We start from the raw sequence: 15,319 nt of genomic DNA on the forward strand, positions 1-15,319 counted from the left end.
TATATTTCTTTGACTAGTTTGAGTATGCTTTCACAATATCCAAATTTTTCCATAATTTTAAATATGTATGATTGATTGATTCACTCTGTCAAAGGCTTTTTTTCTGGTCGAAACTGATGATAGTGCAGTGTATGTTTTAGCATTTTAGATTTTGTTTGAACATTTCTGAGTGAGTCATGAATTGATCTGCCGGGTATGGTGCATTTCTGAATATCCAATTTGTATTTGCCTGCTATTTTCGCCATGACTTTTGCTATTAAGGTGTAGTCCGTATTCGATATAGGTCTATAGTTTTCACGGGTCGCCAATTTTTAAAAAACAAAAGTGATACTTGCATTTTTTGAACGTGTAAAAATTCTTTGGAAGTTCATCAAGGTATTCTGTGGTTTTCCATATTTTTTGAGTTATCTTTGATTTCGTAATCCGTTGCCAATTAACCCATTTCTTCGTTTTCTTTGTTATTTTTTCGTTGTCGTAGATTTGTAAGTAGTTAATCATCCAGTATTGATTTAGGCTTCCAGAGACCACAGTTGTTTAACTTGTTTGTAATAACTGTGTGCTACTTCAAGTCTCGTCTTTGACTGTAGCAGTATCACCGGTTTCTTCAGAAAGGCTGTAGATAGTAATGTTAGGTAAACTTCTTCCAAAATTTGTTGGGTGCGTATTTATTGACTATATAGTAATTTTTCGTTTGTCATTTCAGCTTATACCAATATCAAATTAGCTATAGCTATATCATTCCAATGTTTGTGTATTCCATTTACCTTAACAGATGTTATCGAGAAACTAGATGAAACCTTACCCATGAATGTCCACTTGGATGTGTGTTTTGAAAAGTTACTTCACCCTTTGGAATGATGAAGTTTTTCCCTACACACAATTTTACACTTTTGAGGTAGGTATTTTGATTGATAACACAACTTTCTAACTATTTTTTTGAGTGACGTATTGTATACAAATAATATTTATAATATATCAGATCTTACTTGATTTATATCCTTTCCTTTTGAATCACTATGTTTGTCGTTGTTATATTCACTTACCTGTTTATATATATTATTTTTAATGATTCCAATATCTATTGACCATTTGTTGTATCCCTTGCCAGATATTCGCGCTCCGTGACTTGTACTAAGGACAAACCGCATCCTATTAATCCTAGTGAGTCATCATCACATCAAAAAACGGCAGAAAAGTAATAATTTGAACTTTTTCGATACGTGATTTTTATGGATTAGATTATAGCAACATCACTAGGATGGGTGCATAAAACACCTCAAACAATGTTGGTAGTAAATACCTGAATGAATTTTATTATGTGGATCATAGTGTCTCTCATCAAGCAGTGAATTGAATTGTTCCTTGAAATATTTCTCAAGTTGTTCATGTAACTCCTTCCATCATCTTCCTATCTGCCAATGATAGAAATTTTTACTAGTGATGCATCATGTAGGGTTCAGTACGACTTGGACAGTCATGTTGAAATGACCTACGGTAAATATTTTCATTACAAATTAATAAATCATTCATATCCTGAGCGAAATGGTGCTCTTCACGGTATCAGGGTATGGATCATTCTTGGAATTGTTGGTCAGCAATCAGCACCTTAATAAATCGATATGAAAATCACCTGCTTTGATGTAGAAGGTCAAAATATGACAAACTTCATTGGATCTTCCGCTTTTTGATGAAATTGGAAAAATGAAAAATGTGCCCGACTCGTAGTCTTACGGTACCGGCAAATGATAAAATTGCGCGTGCTCAAGCACTCTTCCAATTCCTCCCTCGATTTACCTCATTCTACCTGATCCTCACCTTCCTTTCCCGCATTTGTTTCAGCAGTGATTGCACTGGTACCGGTACTGCGAGACGGCCCATCGTTGTCGATCTTTTATATTTTTTACAATAATTTTTTTATTTTACTTTTATTTTCAGTTTTTCATTTTATTTTTAATTATTTTTTCAATTTCCTGCATGACAACGATGGGCCATCACCATACACCTCACTTCAATGTGCAAAAAAAGTGTTGTTTTTTCCAAGTCCGGTTTCATGTCATCACATGAATTTGCAAAAATACGGGTATGGAGTGCGCGATTCTGAATGACGTTAATAACTTTCACAGCATCCTGCACAACTGCATTCAGATCAGAAGATTTTTGTTTAGCTACTAGGGCCTCTCGGTGAATCATACAGTAGGTAAAAGTAATAGGTTATCAAATGCAGCTCGCAATCTCGCCTAAAAAGTGGCTGTAAGCTACTATGTCCCGTCATTGCTGCGGCTCCGTCCGTACACACTCCGATACAGTTGTTCCATTGTAGCCCCACTTTCGTAAAAATATCGTCTTTCTGAAAAATATCCATTTCTGTAGTACGTTCATGCAATGGTCGACAGAACAGTAAACCATCGTTATTGTAAATGTATCTGACATAAGAGAACAGGTATGCTTTATTTGTAATGTCCGTCGGTTAATCGAGCTCAAGTGGCAAATTTACAGCTTTCTTTAATTCGAAGATTGAGTTGCTCGCGTGGATCTTTGCTAATTACGGAAATTCGGCTTGACGCAGTTGGCCAGGGGTGGGCAACCTTTGTCGGCTCGCGTGCCAAAATATGCTAAATTTAACGACAAAATTCTTCAGCGTGCCGACCAAAATTAAAAACAATTATCTGCCACTTTTCATTCGAAAATACACAATAAACCTTTTAAACACGTACAGACATATTCACCATTCGGAAAAATATCAATCCGACAAATGGACTTGATTACCCTCTATCAATCAATCATTTATTTTGGTTCTCTGACATAAACAATACAAAAAGTAAACAGACAAAACAAAATGCAGAGATACCCGGGAGACGGGCATAACTTTAAAAAAAAAGTTAAAAAGCGCACAGTGTACGTGCCCGCCCACCAAAAAAGAATAAAACAAACACAGGAAAACGCGATTTACAACCAGGCAGTACTTTCTTTGAAAGCAATTTAACAAAAACAGCAAATCTAATTCTATATCAGTGTGACTCCTGCTGCTGCATTACCACTAATAGAGATTTTACATTGGGTTTATATTTTGTAACTTTCCGAGAAACACACGGACTACTGATTTCATCTTTCGGGCTACTTCTGTTACGAGACTTGATGAGGTTCATAACTGAGAAAAAAAGATTCAGAAGCATATGTAGATGAAAACATTGGAATTAATGCAGTTACAAAGTTTTTAAAACACGAAGAACTTTCGGGAATGGCATACCAATCACGCAATAGCTCGTTTTCTGCACTTCTCTCTTGTATTCCCTTCCCTAATCGCTTATATTACTTTTGAAATCAATTTATAACAGTAAGTTAGCAAGTAACCAATTGAGCCGTACAACTCCATAAATCAAGCAGAAATGAAGATAAGTGGAGGTACAGACGGACTATATCACGTGAGAATGTAGCCAAATGAATGACGCGGCCTTCTCGATAAAATTTCTCGAGAGCTCACTCATTTATTACCTCGTAATATATTTGTTTGTAGCCATATGCCATGAAAAAAGTTCAAATAATAGATTGTTAACGAATCATAATGAATAAACGAATACTCAGTTTCATATCAGATAATTCAGAGTCTTCAAACTTTTTTTTCTGAAGGAGAACGATTTCGTTTCCGAGGCCTCGCTCGCGTGCCGAATAAATGAGCTCGCGTGCCAAGTTGGGCACGCGTGCCAGGGGTTGCCCACCCCTGCAGTAGGCTATATTGTTTGATAAAGGAATTTTTGGCCTCTTTTTGTCGTGAACAACTGCATTCATTCCAATTGCCGCTGGTAGAAAAAGTTCGTCGCCAATGTTGTAGGCCTACGGCTTCTTACCTTTTGCTATCACACAAGAAAGCCTCAAACGACGCTCTTCTGTACCTCCCTTCATTCAGAAACTCAGCGGTTCGTGCGGCGCCAAATCATCAAGCAAAGTCACGACGACCCTACACAAAAAAAAATGCTGCCTTTAACTAAAACACAATTTTGTCATCGTTAATATGTACTTCATGCCTTTTAAATTTTACAAACACGTAGGCCTAAAGAAAAAGGCAAATGGTTAACTTCTCTTCTTTATCTCTACCTGGTTTTCCTTTAAAATGCTAAAAAAATCACTCATGTTCGCTAAACTCGGTTCCTGCGCAACCCTATATTATTTGCCTAATTTCATGCCACGATTGCTTGCTTTTCTTGTGTTAAACCAATTAAACGTAAATTTTATTCTGTAAACTACACTGGATCTGAATTATCAAGCGATTTTCATAGTATTTTTCGTCTTATGCATTAATTTCAAACGCCCGTTAGGCTATATTTTACACTAAACTGACACCACAGTACTCAGTATTTTATATATTGCTTGTCCGTACATAAAATACGTGTAAAATGTCTAATTTCCTATGAAAGTAAGTTGTATATCTATGATTAATACTGTCATCTTTTTTAATTTCTTGCATTTTATTCTTTGTCTTCAAGAATGTTTTTTTGAAAACCCAGCACCGATGAACATTATTTCAAATAGATTGAAACACCCCCCTCGAAGCTCTCTCAAATATTTTTAACAGAACGACTATTTAATGGTCAAAACCGAGAATACCTTGGACAGCTATCTGGTGGATTGCGTGGCTCTGTAATATGTAATCGCTTCCGGCAATAACAGTGCTTCGCAACCATTTAATTAAACATAATTTATATATATATATCCTTTTTTGTTTTACTGACTGGAAAAAATTAACTATGACTTTATTGCCAGCAATTTGTTCGTTGAATAATGCGTTTGTTTGAAACTCCTAAAATGAGTTAATTTAGTTCTTTTATGGGCAAATTATTTTATTATGCACGGGAAGTATATACTGCAACTTAGATTTCGATTGAGATAAACCTTTTTAAAATCTTACGCTAACCACGAGTTATAACTTTTTTTTCATATTGCATAAAAAGATCATCTACACCAGGGGTGCACAGCACGAGGCACGCGTGCCAAATTTGGCACGCCATACGCTCAAACGTGGCAGGCGAACGGTTTTGTAAAATAAAGAAATATTTATGATATACAATAAAATATCACGTTTATATCAAAATCAGCAGTTTTTTTTTTCAGAACATTAAATTGTTTTAATAAATAGATATCCGTTATTATGTATTGTTATTGCGATTTGTTTGTTTTACGGGAGTTAATTTACAATACCACAATTGTGCGTGGCACGCGACAAGATTATTTTGAAAAATTTGGCACGTATCCTCATTTGAGTTGTGGTGCACCCCTGATCTACACAACGAAACAAAAATTTGAAGCTTCATTTTCATAGCAAAAGTGTTCAAGAAATAAGCGATATGCAGTGAGTAATAATACAGCGATATCAAACAACATATCATTCTAATTGTGCTCATAAATTATCTTAACAGACAAACAAAACCCTCGTCTCAAATATAACAGTACCCTACGTATATATGTGGTAAGTTCTCTCGTACTTATTTAAAATATCTTTAAGTACATAATCTGGAAATCGAGTCTGTACAACTTGATTGCAAGTTGCTCTTTAGAATTGGTCATGAAAATTCTTTATTCTGAAGCCAACATCTTTTCATAGTTTTCCCAGTTCTATATAAAAAATAAAATTGTTAGTATTCATAGTCTGTGACCATTTTTTTCATTTAACATGAAAACAAATCAATTGGAAATGGATAATCACTGAAATAATTGATGGCTGAACGAACAGAAGGAGGCACGTTTGTCACACCTCTGTTTCCAGTAAGCTTTCTTTGAAATAAGCGATATTGCCTTCTATTTCCACATTTGAATGAAAGCTATCTATTTGGTCAACAACAAGAAAGGCTATATTGTGTAATGATATTAATACAATTGACATGACATTTGTCAGACCAATACAACTAGCTATATATTTAATAGCTGTACAGAACTGTGCTCGTAGATATCGTGGAGAGTAAAGTCAAAACAAATCAATCAATATTTATGATACCCATCACCCAAAATAATCTGGTAGAGTAGCCATTGATCACTTCTTTTTGCGACAAACCAAAAGTCGTTTCCAAGTGTTCATTGGCACATTGTACAGTATAGGATTCATGAAGCTGTTAATTGGTATAACCAGCAGACCCACAGGAAGGTAGGCATCACTTGGCATGTCTATGCCTTCAATAAACAAAACAAAGATCGCATTAATGCTGATAATAACGTGTATTAATTACTTTTCATAGGCAGTTTGAGGAAGATTCAAGTTAAGCAGCACAGGTATGAGGAAAATTTATCATTTGTTTTGATATGAATAGTTCAGATTGTTGTACCTGCTAGTTGAAGAAATCCCATGATACAAATCGGTACCCAGCAAAGAAAATCCGTTGTGATAATTAGCGAAATTTTTATCCGCATTTTTTCTGATCTAATTTGTGACACCTTGTTGTCAACTGCAAGTGACTTTTTGGTTGAGTTCCTATAACAATATTTGGATATATAATAGTTTGGCAACATTTTGAATATTAGGTTCAAAATGAAATGACTACTTACAAGTAGATCAGGATACATCCAATCATAATCAGGAAAAATAAGGAGCAGTTAACTACCAGAACGATTGTTGAATAGACCCAAGACACATCAACTGTGCGTTTTGGAAACAATGTTGGAAGGCATACGGTATGGGTTGAGTAGTATCCAAACTTGCGGCCTATACTGAAGTCGGGATGTAGTCTTTTAAGCATGATATCTAGTGTAGACCACGAGTTTAAGGGCCTGATAAAAGAAGGTGTATTAGTATTATGAAACATTTTAACCATAGTAAGGCCTACGATCGTTCATTTACACCTTACACCAGGGGTGGACAGTTACTCTCATAATTGGTCCACACAGATAATAGACTTGGTTACTGGGCCGGAGGTTCAAAACTCAAAATGAAACTATGAATGAAAAACAAATTTATTTACAAATAACTAGCGTCGCCAGCCTGCTCGTTCCACTGATGTAATGCAATAGGTATTCATTGAAGGAGATCCATTGAATAACATTAGAAGATTAGAAAGTAACGTGGGTATGGACAGAATAATTGGATTTAAGTGCTGGAACTGATGTACCGGAGGGAAAAAAAGAACATTTATTTCAGCATTGACGGCCGCACGACAAAAATCCTTGAAGATAGCTCTCTGAAATACGTAACGACCTAAACGCTAGTCTCATGCGCTATCATTGGCAGAGACGCTAGAGTTTTACGATGATATAAAATGAATATTCGGATGGATGAGTTCGAGGTACTTTAGAATTCGTTTTGCACATTATATTCAGGTGCGGATAACACATGGGAGTTACGGTATTTATTTTAGACAATTTTTCGTTATTTGAAGCGATATTTTCAACGGAAATTTATATCCATAAAAACTAAAGCCGTATTTTCAGCAGACACAAGTGGGCCAGATCCCGCTCACTGGCTGTAACCGTTATTTTTACTTATAGTGCGGTTACTCATAGGTTATTTTTAGATCACAGCTCATAAAATTCAATTCGCTGACTATTGAAACTTTATACAAAGTGGGAACAAACGTTCAGTCGGATTTCGGAAGATATTATATCGACCATTTATCACAAGTAGTTTCTGCTGTATCTTGTAAGGAGATTGGTAAAACTCACAAATCATCAGTTCTATTTTGAGTCAATGAAAGCCATTTATTTATTTCCTCCAGCTCATTCTTGTTGATAGTTGCAAAGAGGGGGTTGTCTTCAATCCTGAAATGATAAAACCGTTACGCCGAGTTGTGGAAATCAATTCCTTCGAATTCAATCTACTTACATGTAAAAGTGAAGAGGCGCAAAAAATTGAAATACAATATCTTGGTATAGCTATAACCAGAGATTCCATATCGCTCTTATTTTTAGTTTGCGTTCTTATTTTTGGCTTGCGTGTCCTTATTTTGACTTCATAATGGAACCTTTGTGTTGTTTGTCTTATTGCCAAAGCTTTATTGTGGCATCATAAAAGCAACACAATCTTATTTGGAACACAAAGAGGCACAGATAGACACGAAGCATTGTTACTGTGGCGATCCTTAGGTTTTGTCGTGGTGGTGGTCATTTTAGCCTAAATTTAAAAATGAGCAAATGTAAGAACGTTTTTCGTGATGAGTACGGGAAAGAATTCAAAGTTAAACGAAGCTTGGAGGGTAAGTGCTTCGCACACTGTGACGTCTGTAATTGTGACATTAACCTGGAGCCCATAGGAAAGCCAGCTATTTCTGCTCACAATGCAGAAATTTTTCCAGTCGTCCTCATTTTGGGTTCCAGATTGATGGAATCCCTGGCTATAACCTATAAGTTAGACGGATATTTGCGTTGGGTAAGTGAAAATATTTCTATTTAGATTATTTATGGACTGACCGTGTTGTGCTTATATTTATTTTATAATTTCCAAAGAGTTATGGAAAATAATGCACTATGAGATATTTCCCATATATTTTGAGTGAAATAATTATAAAAAAAAATGCAAAAATCGATTAATTTGTGAAAAAATTAGTGCACGAGGAATTTCCCTAAAGTTAGTGCTAAAATCCAGTATTAAGAGCCAAAAAGGACACACCGACTAACCTAATACTCACCATACACTATCCACAAAATAGTCGTCAGTGGCAGGCAGAAGAGGAATTGCGGCTAGGCCAACAGCAAGTATCCATGACAAAGCAATCATGCGTCGAATGAAACTCAGTCTAACTTCTGCGAATGGACTAAAATATACAACACATGTAAGTTGATTTTGTCACCTCGATTTTGCTGAGTTACGCATCAACTTATAATATTGACAATATTGCTTTATCACCGAGTATGTATCATTTAGATTCTAGGGTAGAATAAAATATTAAAATAATTGAACGCGTTCGACGCTGACGATTCGAAGAATGTGCCAATTATGCACAAGAGTTTAAAAATCCACCATGCGATTTTTTAGATGCTGTGTCATGTGAAGGACATAGAAAATATATTCAGCGTCGAGTATGATTGTTACATCAAATTACGAAGTGATGAAAACAACAGAATATTGCTATAAACTATAATTTTTGGACTCAAATTTCAATTTAGGTTCTAAGTTGCACGCTTCCACAACTGGCCATTTTTTACGCTTTACCGAAGCATACGGCGTGACCAATTTATTTGTTTCTGTGCTTATCTCGGCACGTTTTTGATAATGTGAAGATTCAAATGTGAATTTCAATCAGTGTTTAGTGCTAGAATAAATTTTGAAAGAATTAATAATATTTTCTTTCGGAAAATACTTGACATATACTTGATGTACAGTGTAGAGGAAACTGGGATTAAAATCAGGTAATATTGTTCACTTTTCCCGCGGTTGCGATTCGAAATAGTACACACTTGCGAGAATTAAAAAAAAAACGCTTTCCTGCAAGATTGGAACATCAAAAATGAAAAGTGTGATTGTTCGTCGGCCAAGACCCCACCGGGCAATCAATAGCATACTTGTCAAAAACACTATTGAACGACGGAACATAAATCGACTAATAAAGCAACGTAACTGGTCAAAATAAAAACATCAATTCAGTATAACTCGTACCGCATAATAGAGTAAGCTCTAAATCCGGTAAGAATTGTTAAAGAAAATACGGACGACTCTGATCCAGCCAAAAGGAGAAATCCGAGAATTGAACAGGTATTTCCACTTCGCCACTCTGAATCCTCCTTGCAATAGTTTCCACGCATTGCTAAACCTTTTATGCAGATGGCGGATGTGTATATCTGATTTACAATAACTTGGAAATTATTATTGCAGTATATTCATTAATAGATATTCGCCAATTAAAAAATTAAAACACACCCCAACTATCAAATCGGAGATGGACAGATTGCAAATGAGAAGTTTGTTGATGAGAACATTTTTGAATAAATGTTTTTTCTTGAAATCTTTTGCTGCAGTTATAATCACAATCAGGTTTCCCACTAAGGTGCCGATGCCTAAAAAAAGAAGTTCAAATGGTGTCCAATGAATAATGGTACTAGTATTTCATCAAATGGTTGTATGCTTATTGGTTATTAAGAATCTGAGATATATCCCATTGAATTTGATTTTTAGACCAATATTGTTATGAAATAAAATAAAAAAAAAACTAGATTCATCAATAAAGAAGATTGGAAGAATATTGAAGCAATTATTTCTATGAACGCTCCCAATCAACGGCTTATATGTTCAAACTGTGGTAGACAAAGAGATTTCTAGAGCAGAAGGCATAGATACTTTCAATTTAAGATACAATTTTGTGTATACTGTCAAATAAGAGTAACTTCGAATACTAACTGGTTATGCAAATAATCACGAAGAAAATGTTGTTTTTGATTAAGGAATGCACGTCAGAAAATGAACTTTGGATGCATTCATCAAGACATTCATCCTTCCCGCTTTGGCAGTTTTGACTTCCATCACAGAGCTGTGAAATCAATTTGTAGTTGCTGTAATAGTGATTAAGAACGTAGCGCTGCCTAATAGATTCTCGTAAATTCGTTTATTATCGAATACTCATCTTTTTATTATTCTTGATGTAATATATAACTATATTAACCATTAATTTTATCAATCACTCACTATTTACCAAGTCTAGCTTTGTTTCTTACTCATCTCTGGAAATTCAATAGGTAATTTATCATAAAATATATTTAGAGTGAAGATGAATTTCAGTAATACCTCTCGCATTTCGCATTCAAATATAAATCCAAAAACTTACTGCAGCTGTGGAAATAAATTTTGTGGTGCCTTCATCATTACAATAGAAATGGGTTTTATTGTCACAGTCCATTTCATCGCTAGAATCTTCGCAATCCTGAATAATTAATCCAGAAGAATAGTCTATAAAGACTCACGCATAAAATTTCATATATAAAGCTAAATAATTATTCGAATAAAAATAACGAGCGTTAACATTTCATGAACAATATTGCTTGAGATCTCATAAAATAAACGTTGGTATGAACGTATTACAAATTTAACTTACACTAAGTAAATTGCAGACTTTATTCTTCTCTATACTTATCGGCGAGCTTCCGTTACAATAGAATCTGCATTGGATTTCATAAAATAGTTTCAAATATAAATAAGATATAGTGTTTACAACAGGAAAGTTGAGAGAAAATTCCACCCCATGTCATCATCAGTGATAAATTTGACCATTACAAGCTAGTACAATTTTCAAACTCTATTTATGTGTTTACAATTTTATGCAATCATGCGCATCCTTTTTTGTTCAACTATACTTTAACCAATGGTAGCTTTCATGTATGGAAAAAAAATTTAAGCGTATATTCAACAAAATTTATTTGTGATATTGATTCAGGTAAAATAGTTATTTGCACGATCAAGAAAGTAATTTTATCTTGCCATTCTTTTGAGTAGTGACACTTGGGTACAAATACATAAATTTAGGAGACATAGTTTGCTTTGGGTTCTAAATGTCAAAACATATCTAAAATATATTTAACGTACCTCAGTCGACATCCAATTTCTTCTTCTCCGTTTTCACAGTCTGGTTTTCCATCACATATTTTTATTCCAGGTAATTTTGTTCTACTTGATGGGCACTTATATGAGTATAGTCTGTAAAGAGAACATTATGGTATTATTACGTATTACTTAAAAGACGTAGGTTATTAGGTATTTGCGCTAGAGGTTCTGATTTTTATCAGTGTATTGTGCTTTATGATATAACATGAAGAAGTGCACAGGAATTAGTTCCTTTTTGTTGTCGTCTTGTTATACATACTAATTAACTTTGCCTTTGTGAGATTTGTTCTCATATAGAATTGAAAAATTAAAACTTAATATATAAATTTACGAGAAGTCAAAATAATTGCAGAACTGCTGTGGAGGACAATTGATGCATTCTTCGTCAAAGAAATTTTCGCACTCATTGATTCCATCGCAACGTGTTGAATATTTTTCTTAAAAAATAAATTATTTTTAATATGCTCAAACAATTAGTTTTGAAACGTTGAGGTGCATATAAAGCAGTTTCCTGTACCAGGGTTCGTTCACAGTATTTTTGTTTTTCAGTCAGCCCCTCACCGCGAAATGAAAATGATTTCAAAAAGTGTTCTTTTAAAATTCATTGAGGTTTCACCTTAGTCTGATTATATTCGGACAATATTCTGAAAAGTTTGTGATTCCTAATCAAAAATACTTCATTGGATTGAAATTATTGAATGGTAGAAAGAAAAAAAGAAGACGATATCAGGTACTCCCAGCCGGTCACCCATGCAAGTATTATTAATACGGAAATGGGGTAATTAGTTATTTATCGTCAACACTCAGGCTTCTACGCTTGTCAATATGAGGGGTGTGTTATCGTTTGCAAAGTCTGGAACTAATGATGCTAGCTGAAAAACACAATTGTATCAATTTTATCAATGTTATATTCGAAATAAATTCTTGCCAAGAGATTGGTTTTCAATGTTGCACGAAAGGACGAGAGCGCGATCTTTGTATGGTCTGCGGGTTTTCGAAAGTCTACGAACCAATATCTTAAACTCTGCATATAGTTTTTCAATTAATATATGACATAGATAATATAATATTATACCACATTACAAGATCGATACATTAGAATAAAAGCAAACTGATTTTCCCTTTTAGAAAACGCATGCATATCAAACAGATACTCTTCCACAGAATTATTTGAAAGCAGTAAGTTTTATTGTATATTGAATTAAGCATACTTCGATTATCAACGAAACAACGGTGTTCACATTTTCCTTCACCCGATTTATACTTAGTAGGCCCCTCTGTAAAAAGCATAAAATAGATTAAACGCGAGATACTACGCGAGGAAAACAAAATATATAAAACAAGAAAGCAAATCTCAAATATATGGACACGATGGTCCGTCTAACTAACCACAGTTGCGGTACCCTGTGAGATACGGGGCCTATACAGAAATGTGTCTGGTCACCGAGTTCGAAACTGAGGACAGACTTAACGTCAGTCGCCAAGCTTGTCGAAATAAAAACGGTGTTCCCAAAATTTTGGAAAAAATATCAGAATTTTGAAACAAATAAAACTAATGAAAAAAAAAAAGTAAGAACATATGCAATGGGGGAACGTAGTATGCACATTGTTTGTTAAATCGGAGAGTACGAATATGATGTCTTGTAGTGTGTATGGAACAAGAAAGCAATACAATAATAATATTGACTCAAAGGTCACGCATGGTTTGAATGCGAACGAGAAATATAGGATAAAAAGTGTTCACTTTAGATTAAAAATAAACCAGTAAAATATTTGAAAAAATATTCGGTAGGTAGGACAAAATTAAAAAACTGTTCATAGAAGCAAATTTTCATACGCATTACGTTTTTATATTACTTTTTCGCGCCTTTATTCCAAACAAGACACTTTTTTGAAAAAGCAGTCGCCGATACGTATGGATTGACTATTTGTGAATTGACCGAATTCCTTGCGATTTTGCATAGCAGCATATAATACGTGGGACTTGAGTTAATGGAAATGACATTCCAACAAAAAGGCCATGTTGCCTATTTACAGCTATTGGAAAATCAATATAGAAATATAGCTTCAATATATTGTTTAACGGTCCTTTAGCTGACCAAATACTTTTCGATGTAATTAATTTACCCGAACAGCCCACATTGCAATAATTTTCATCAATTGATCCTTGGCAGTCAGATCTGAAAATTTGTTAAATTACAATAAAAAACATAACTTTAAGAACTAAACCAAAACAAAAGTAATGCAAAAGCACTTACATTCCGTTACAAACTGTGATAATACCATGATCTTCTGTTGAATTACATGATATAGATTGGCTTGGGTTAGCACCCTCTCCTAAATAAAACCACAATTATATGTAAACTCTTCAAAAAAAAAATATATATATCATTGCAAACTATATACCATGGTGTTGCAACTAAAAATCATGTTTCATGTATTGTGAAAAAATATCAATGAAAAGTGAATCTAAATCAAACGCGGCGTTTTCCTTGACAAGTCAGGAATTCGATTGCTGTAAAATTTGAAATAATTTTTCTCATTCACAAAGTATTATCTTACCCCAACGAATACTTTTACAAATGTCTAAAATCCCTCTTCTTTTACATAAACATTCATCAGATAAATCAACGCAGTCTACTATGCCATCGCATAGTTTACTTTTTGGTATTACGCCCTTTGAATTTAAACATCGAAAACATCTTTTGTCGATGAACGCTGTAAACATATCATAAGCAAAATAAAATATTATTTAGCAAAGATGGAATAAATCAAAAAAAAAAAAGATAAAAATAACTTGAATGTAAATTCCTATTCGAACTGTTCTGATTTAATGTTTATTTCCTGAGATAATTTTTGTCATAAGATGGCAACAAAAACACTACTTTAAACTGTTGTCTTACTGGCTCATGGTTACAAATTCTACTGCATATTAACTTACTTTGATCATATATTAAAAAAAATAATTAGGTTTCTAACAATCAAATCAAATGATTACTTTCTGTTGTTGCTTCATTTCCATCACAAAAACACTCGTCGACTCCTAAAATTTATCAACAAAATAAGTAGATTAAATTTAGTAGCTCCAGAAACTTATTAGTATTTTATTCTATGTTAGTAATCAATGATATATGTTGATATTTGGTGGTATTCGTAAGTTTATTTTCGCAGTGAACTTTTTGCAATGAATAATTGTTCAGATGTTTTTACCCCAATCTGTAAATTTAGTTCAACAATACTATTTATCACATAAAATGTCCCATCTAGATAGATTTGTATCACCTCCTGAGCATTGAAAACGACTGTCGCAAACGAATTCTGCAGGTAGTGGACATCTCCGATTTTGTAGTCTCATATCCAACCCGTCGCAAAGTATGTCACCTTCCTGTTTCTTTCGTAGCGGATATTGTTGGTCAGATGGTAATGGCTTATAAAGGTACCTTGCAGTAATAATAACATTTGAATGCCATATACAAAATTTCTACAGCAGCATTGCAATAAAAAACAAATTGCCCAATTGAAGTAATGCTGACAAGTAAATTTTATATGAACGAAAATCTGTAATACATCTGCTGAGAGGCATTATTCGGAAGGCATATTCGGAAAGTGACAGAAATGGCATTTATGATTGTTGATTGAGTACGATCTGTACTCAGCAACTTACATGCACACGTCCGATTTTTCGCAGAAATCCTCATCTTTACAATGAAAAAAGGGAAGCCAACAAGGCACTTCATCATTTCGACAAAGAGGGTCTAAAAACATATTTCCATCAATCTTCGTAAAAATAAGATGCATGTTACATTTTGCAAA

At 34.2% G+C, this 15,319-nt stretch overlaps 1 protein-coding gene across 1 annotated transcript; it reads right to left on the reverse strand.

Annotated features, from left to right (window-relative positions):
* Positions 1-4,934: 4,934 nt before the first annotated feature.
* On the reverse strand, positions 4,935-15,304 carry LOC120332960 (uncharacterized). Its single transcript, XM_078119069.1, has 19 exons — positions 15,171-15,304; positions 14,789-14,946; positions 14,505-14,549; positions 14,069-14,224; positions 13,765-13,843; positions 13,484-13,686; positions 11,838-11,943; positions 11,489-11,599; positions 11,001-11,064; positions 10,734-10,829; positions 10,310-10,439; positions 9,833-9,969; positions 9,572-9,753; positions 8,604-8,729; positions 7,642-7,737; positions 6,532-6,753; positions 6,312-6,457; positions 5,994-6,159; positions 4,935-5,607 (listed from the first exon to the last, which is right to left on the reverse strand). Exons 1-18 carry the CDS (start codon positions 15,302-15,304, stop codon positions 6,023-6,025), a joined length of 2,328 nt encoding a protein of 775 aa, XP_077975195.1. The 3' UTR covers positions 4,935-5,607; positions 5,994-6,022.
* Positions 15,305-15,319: the final 15 nt, after the last annotated feature.

The sequence above is a fragment of the Styela clava genome, chromosome 13 (genome assembly GCF_964204865.1).
Source record: "Styela clava chromosome 13, kaStyClav1.hap1.2, whole genome shotgun sequence".
Classification (NCBI taxonomy): Eukaryota; Metazoa; Chordata; class Ascidiacea; order Stolidobranchia; family Styelidae; genus Styela; species Styela clava.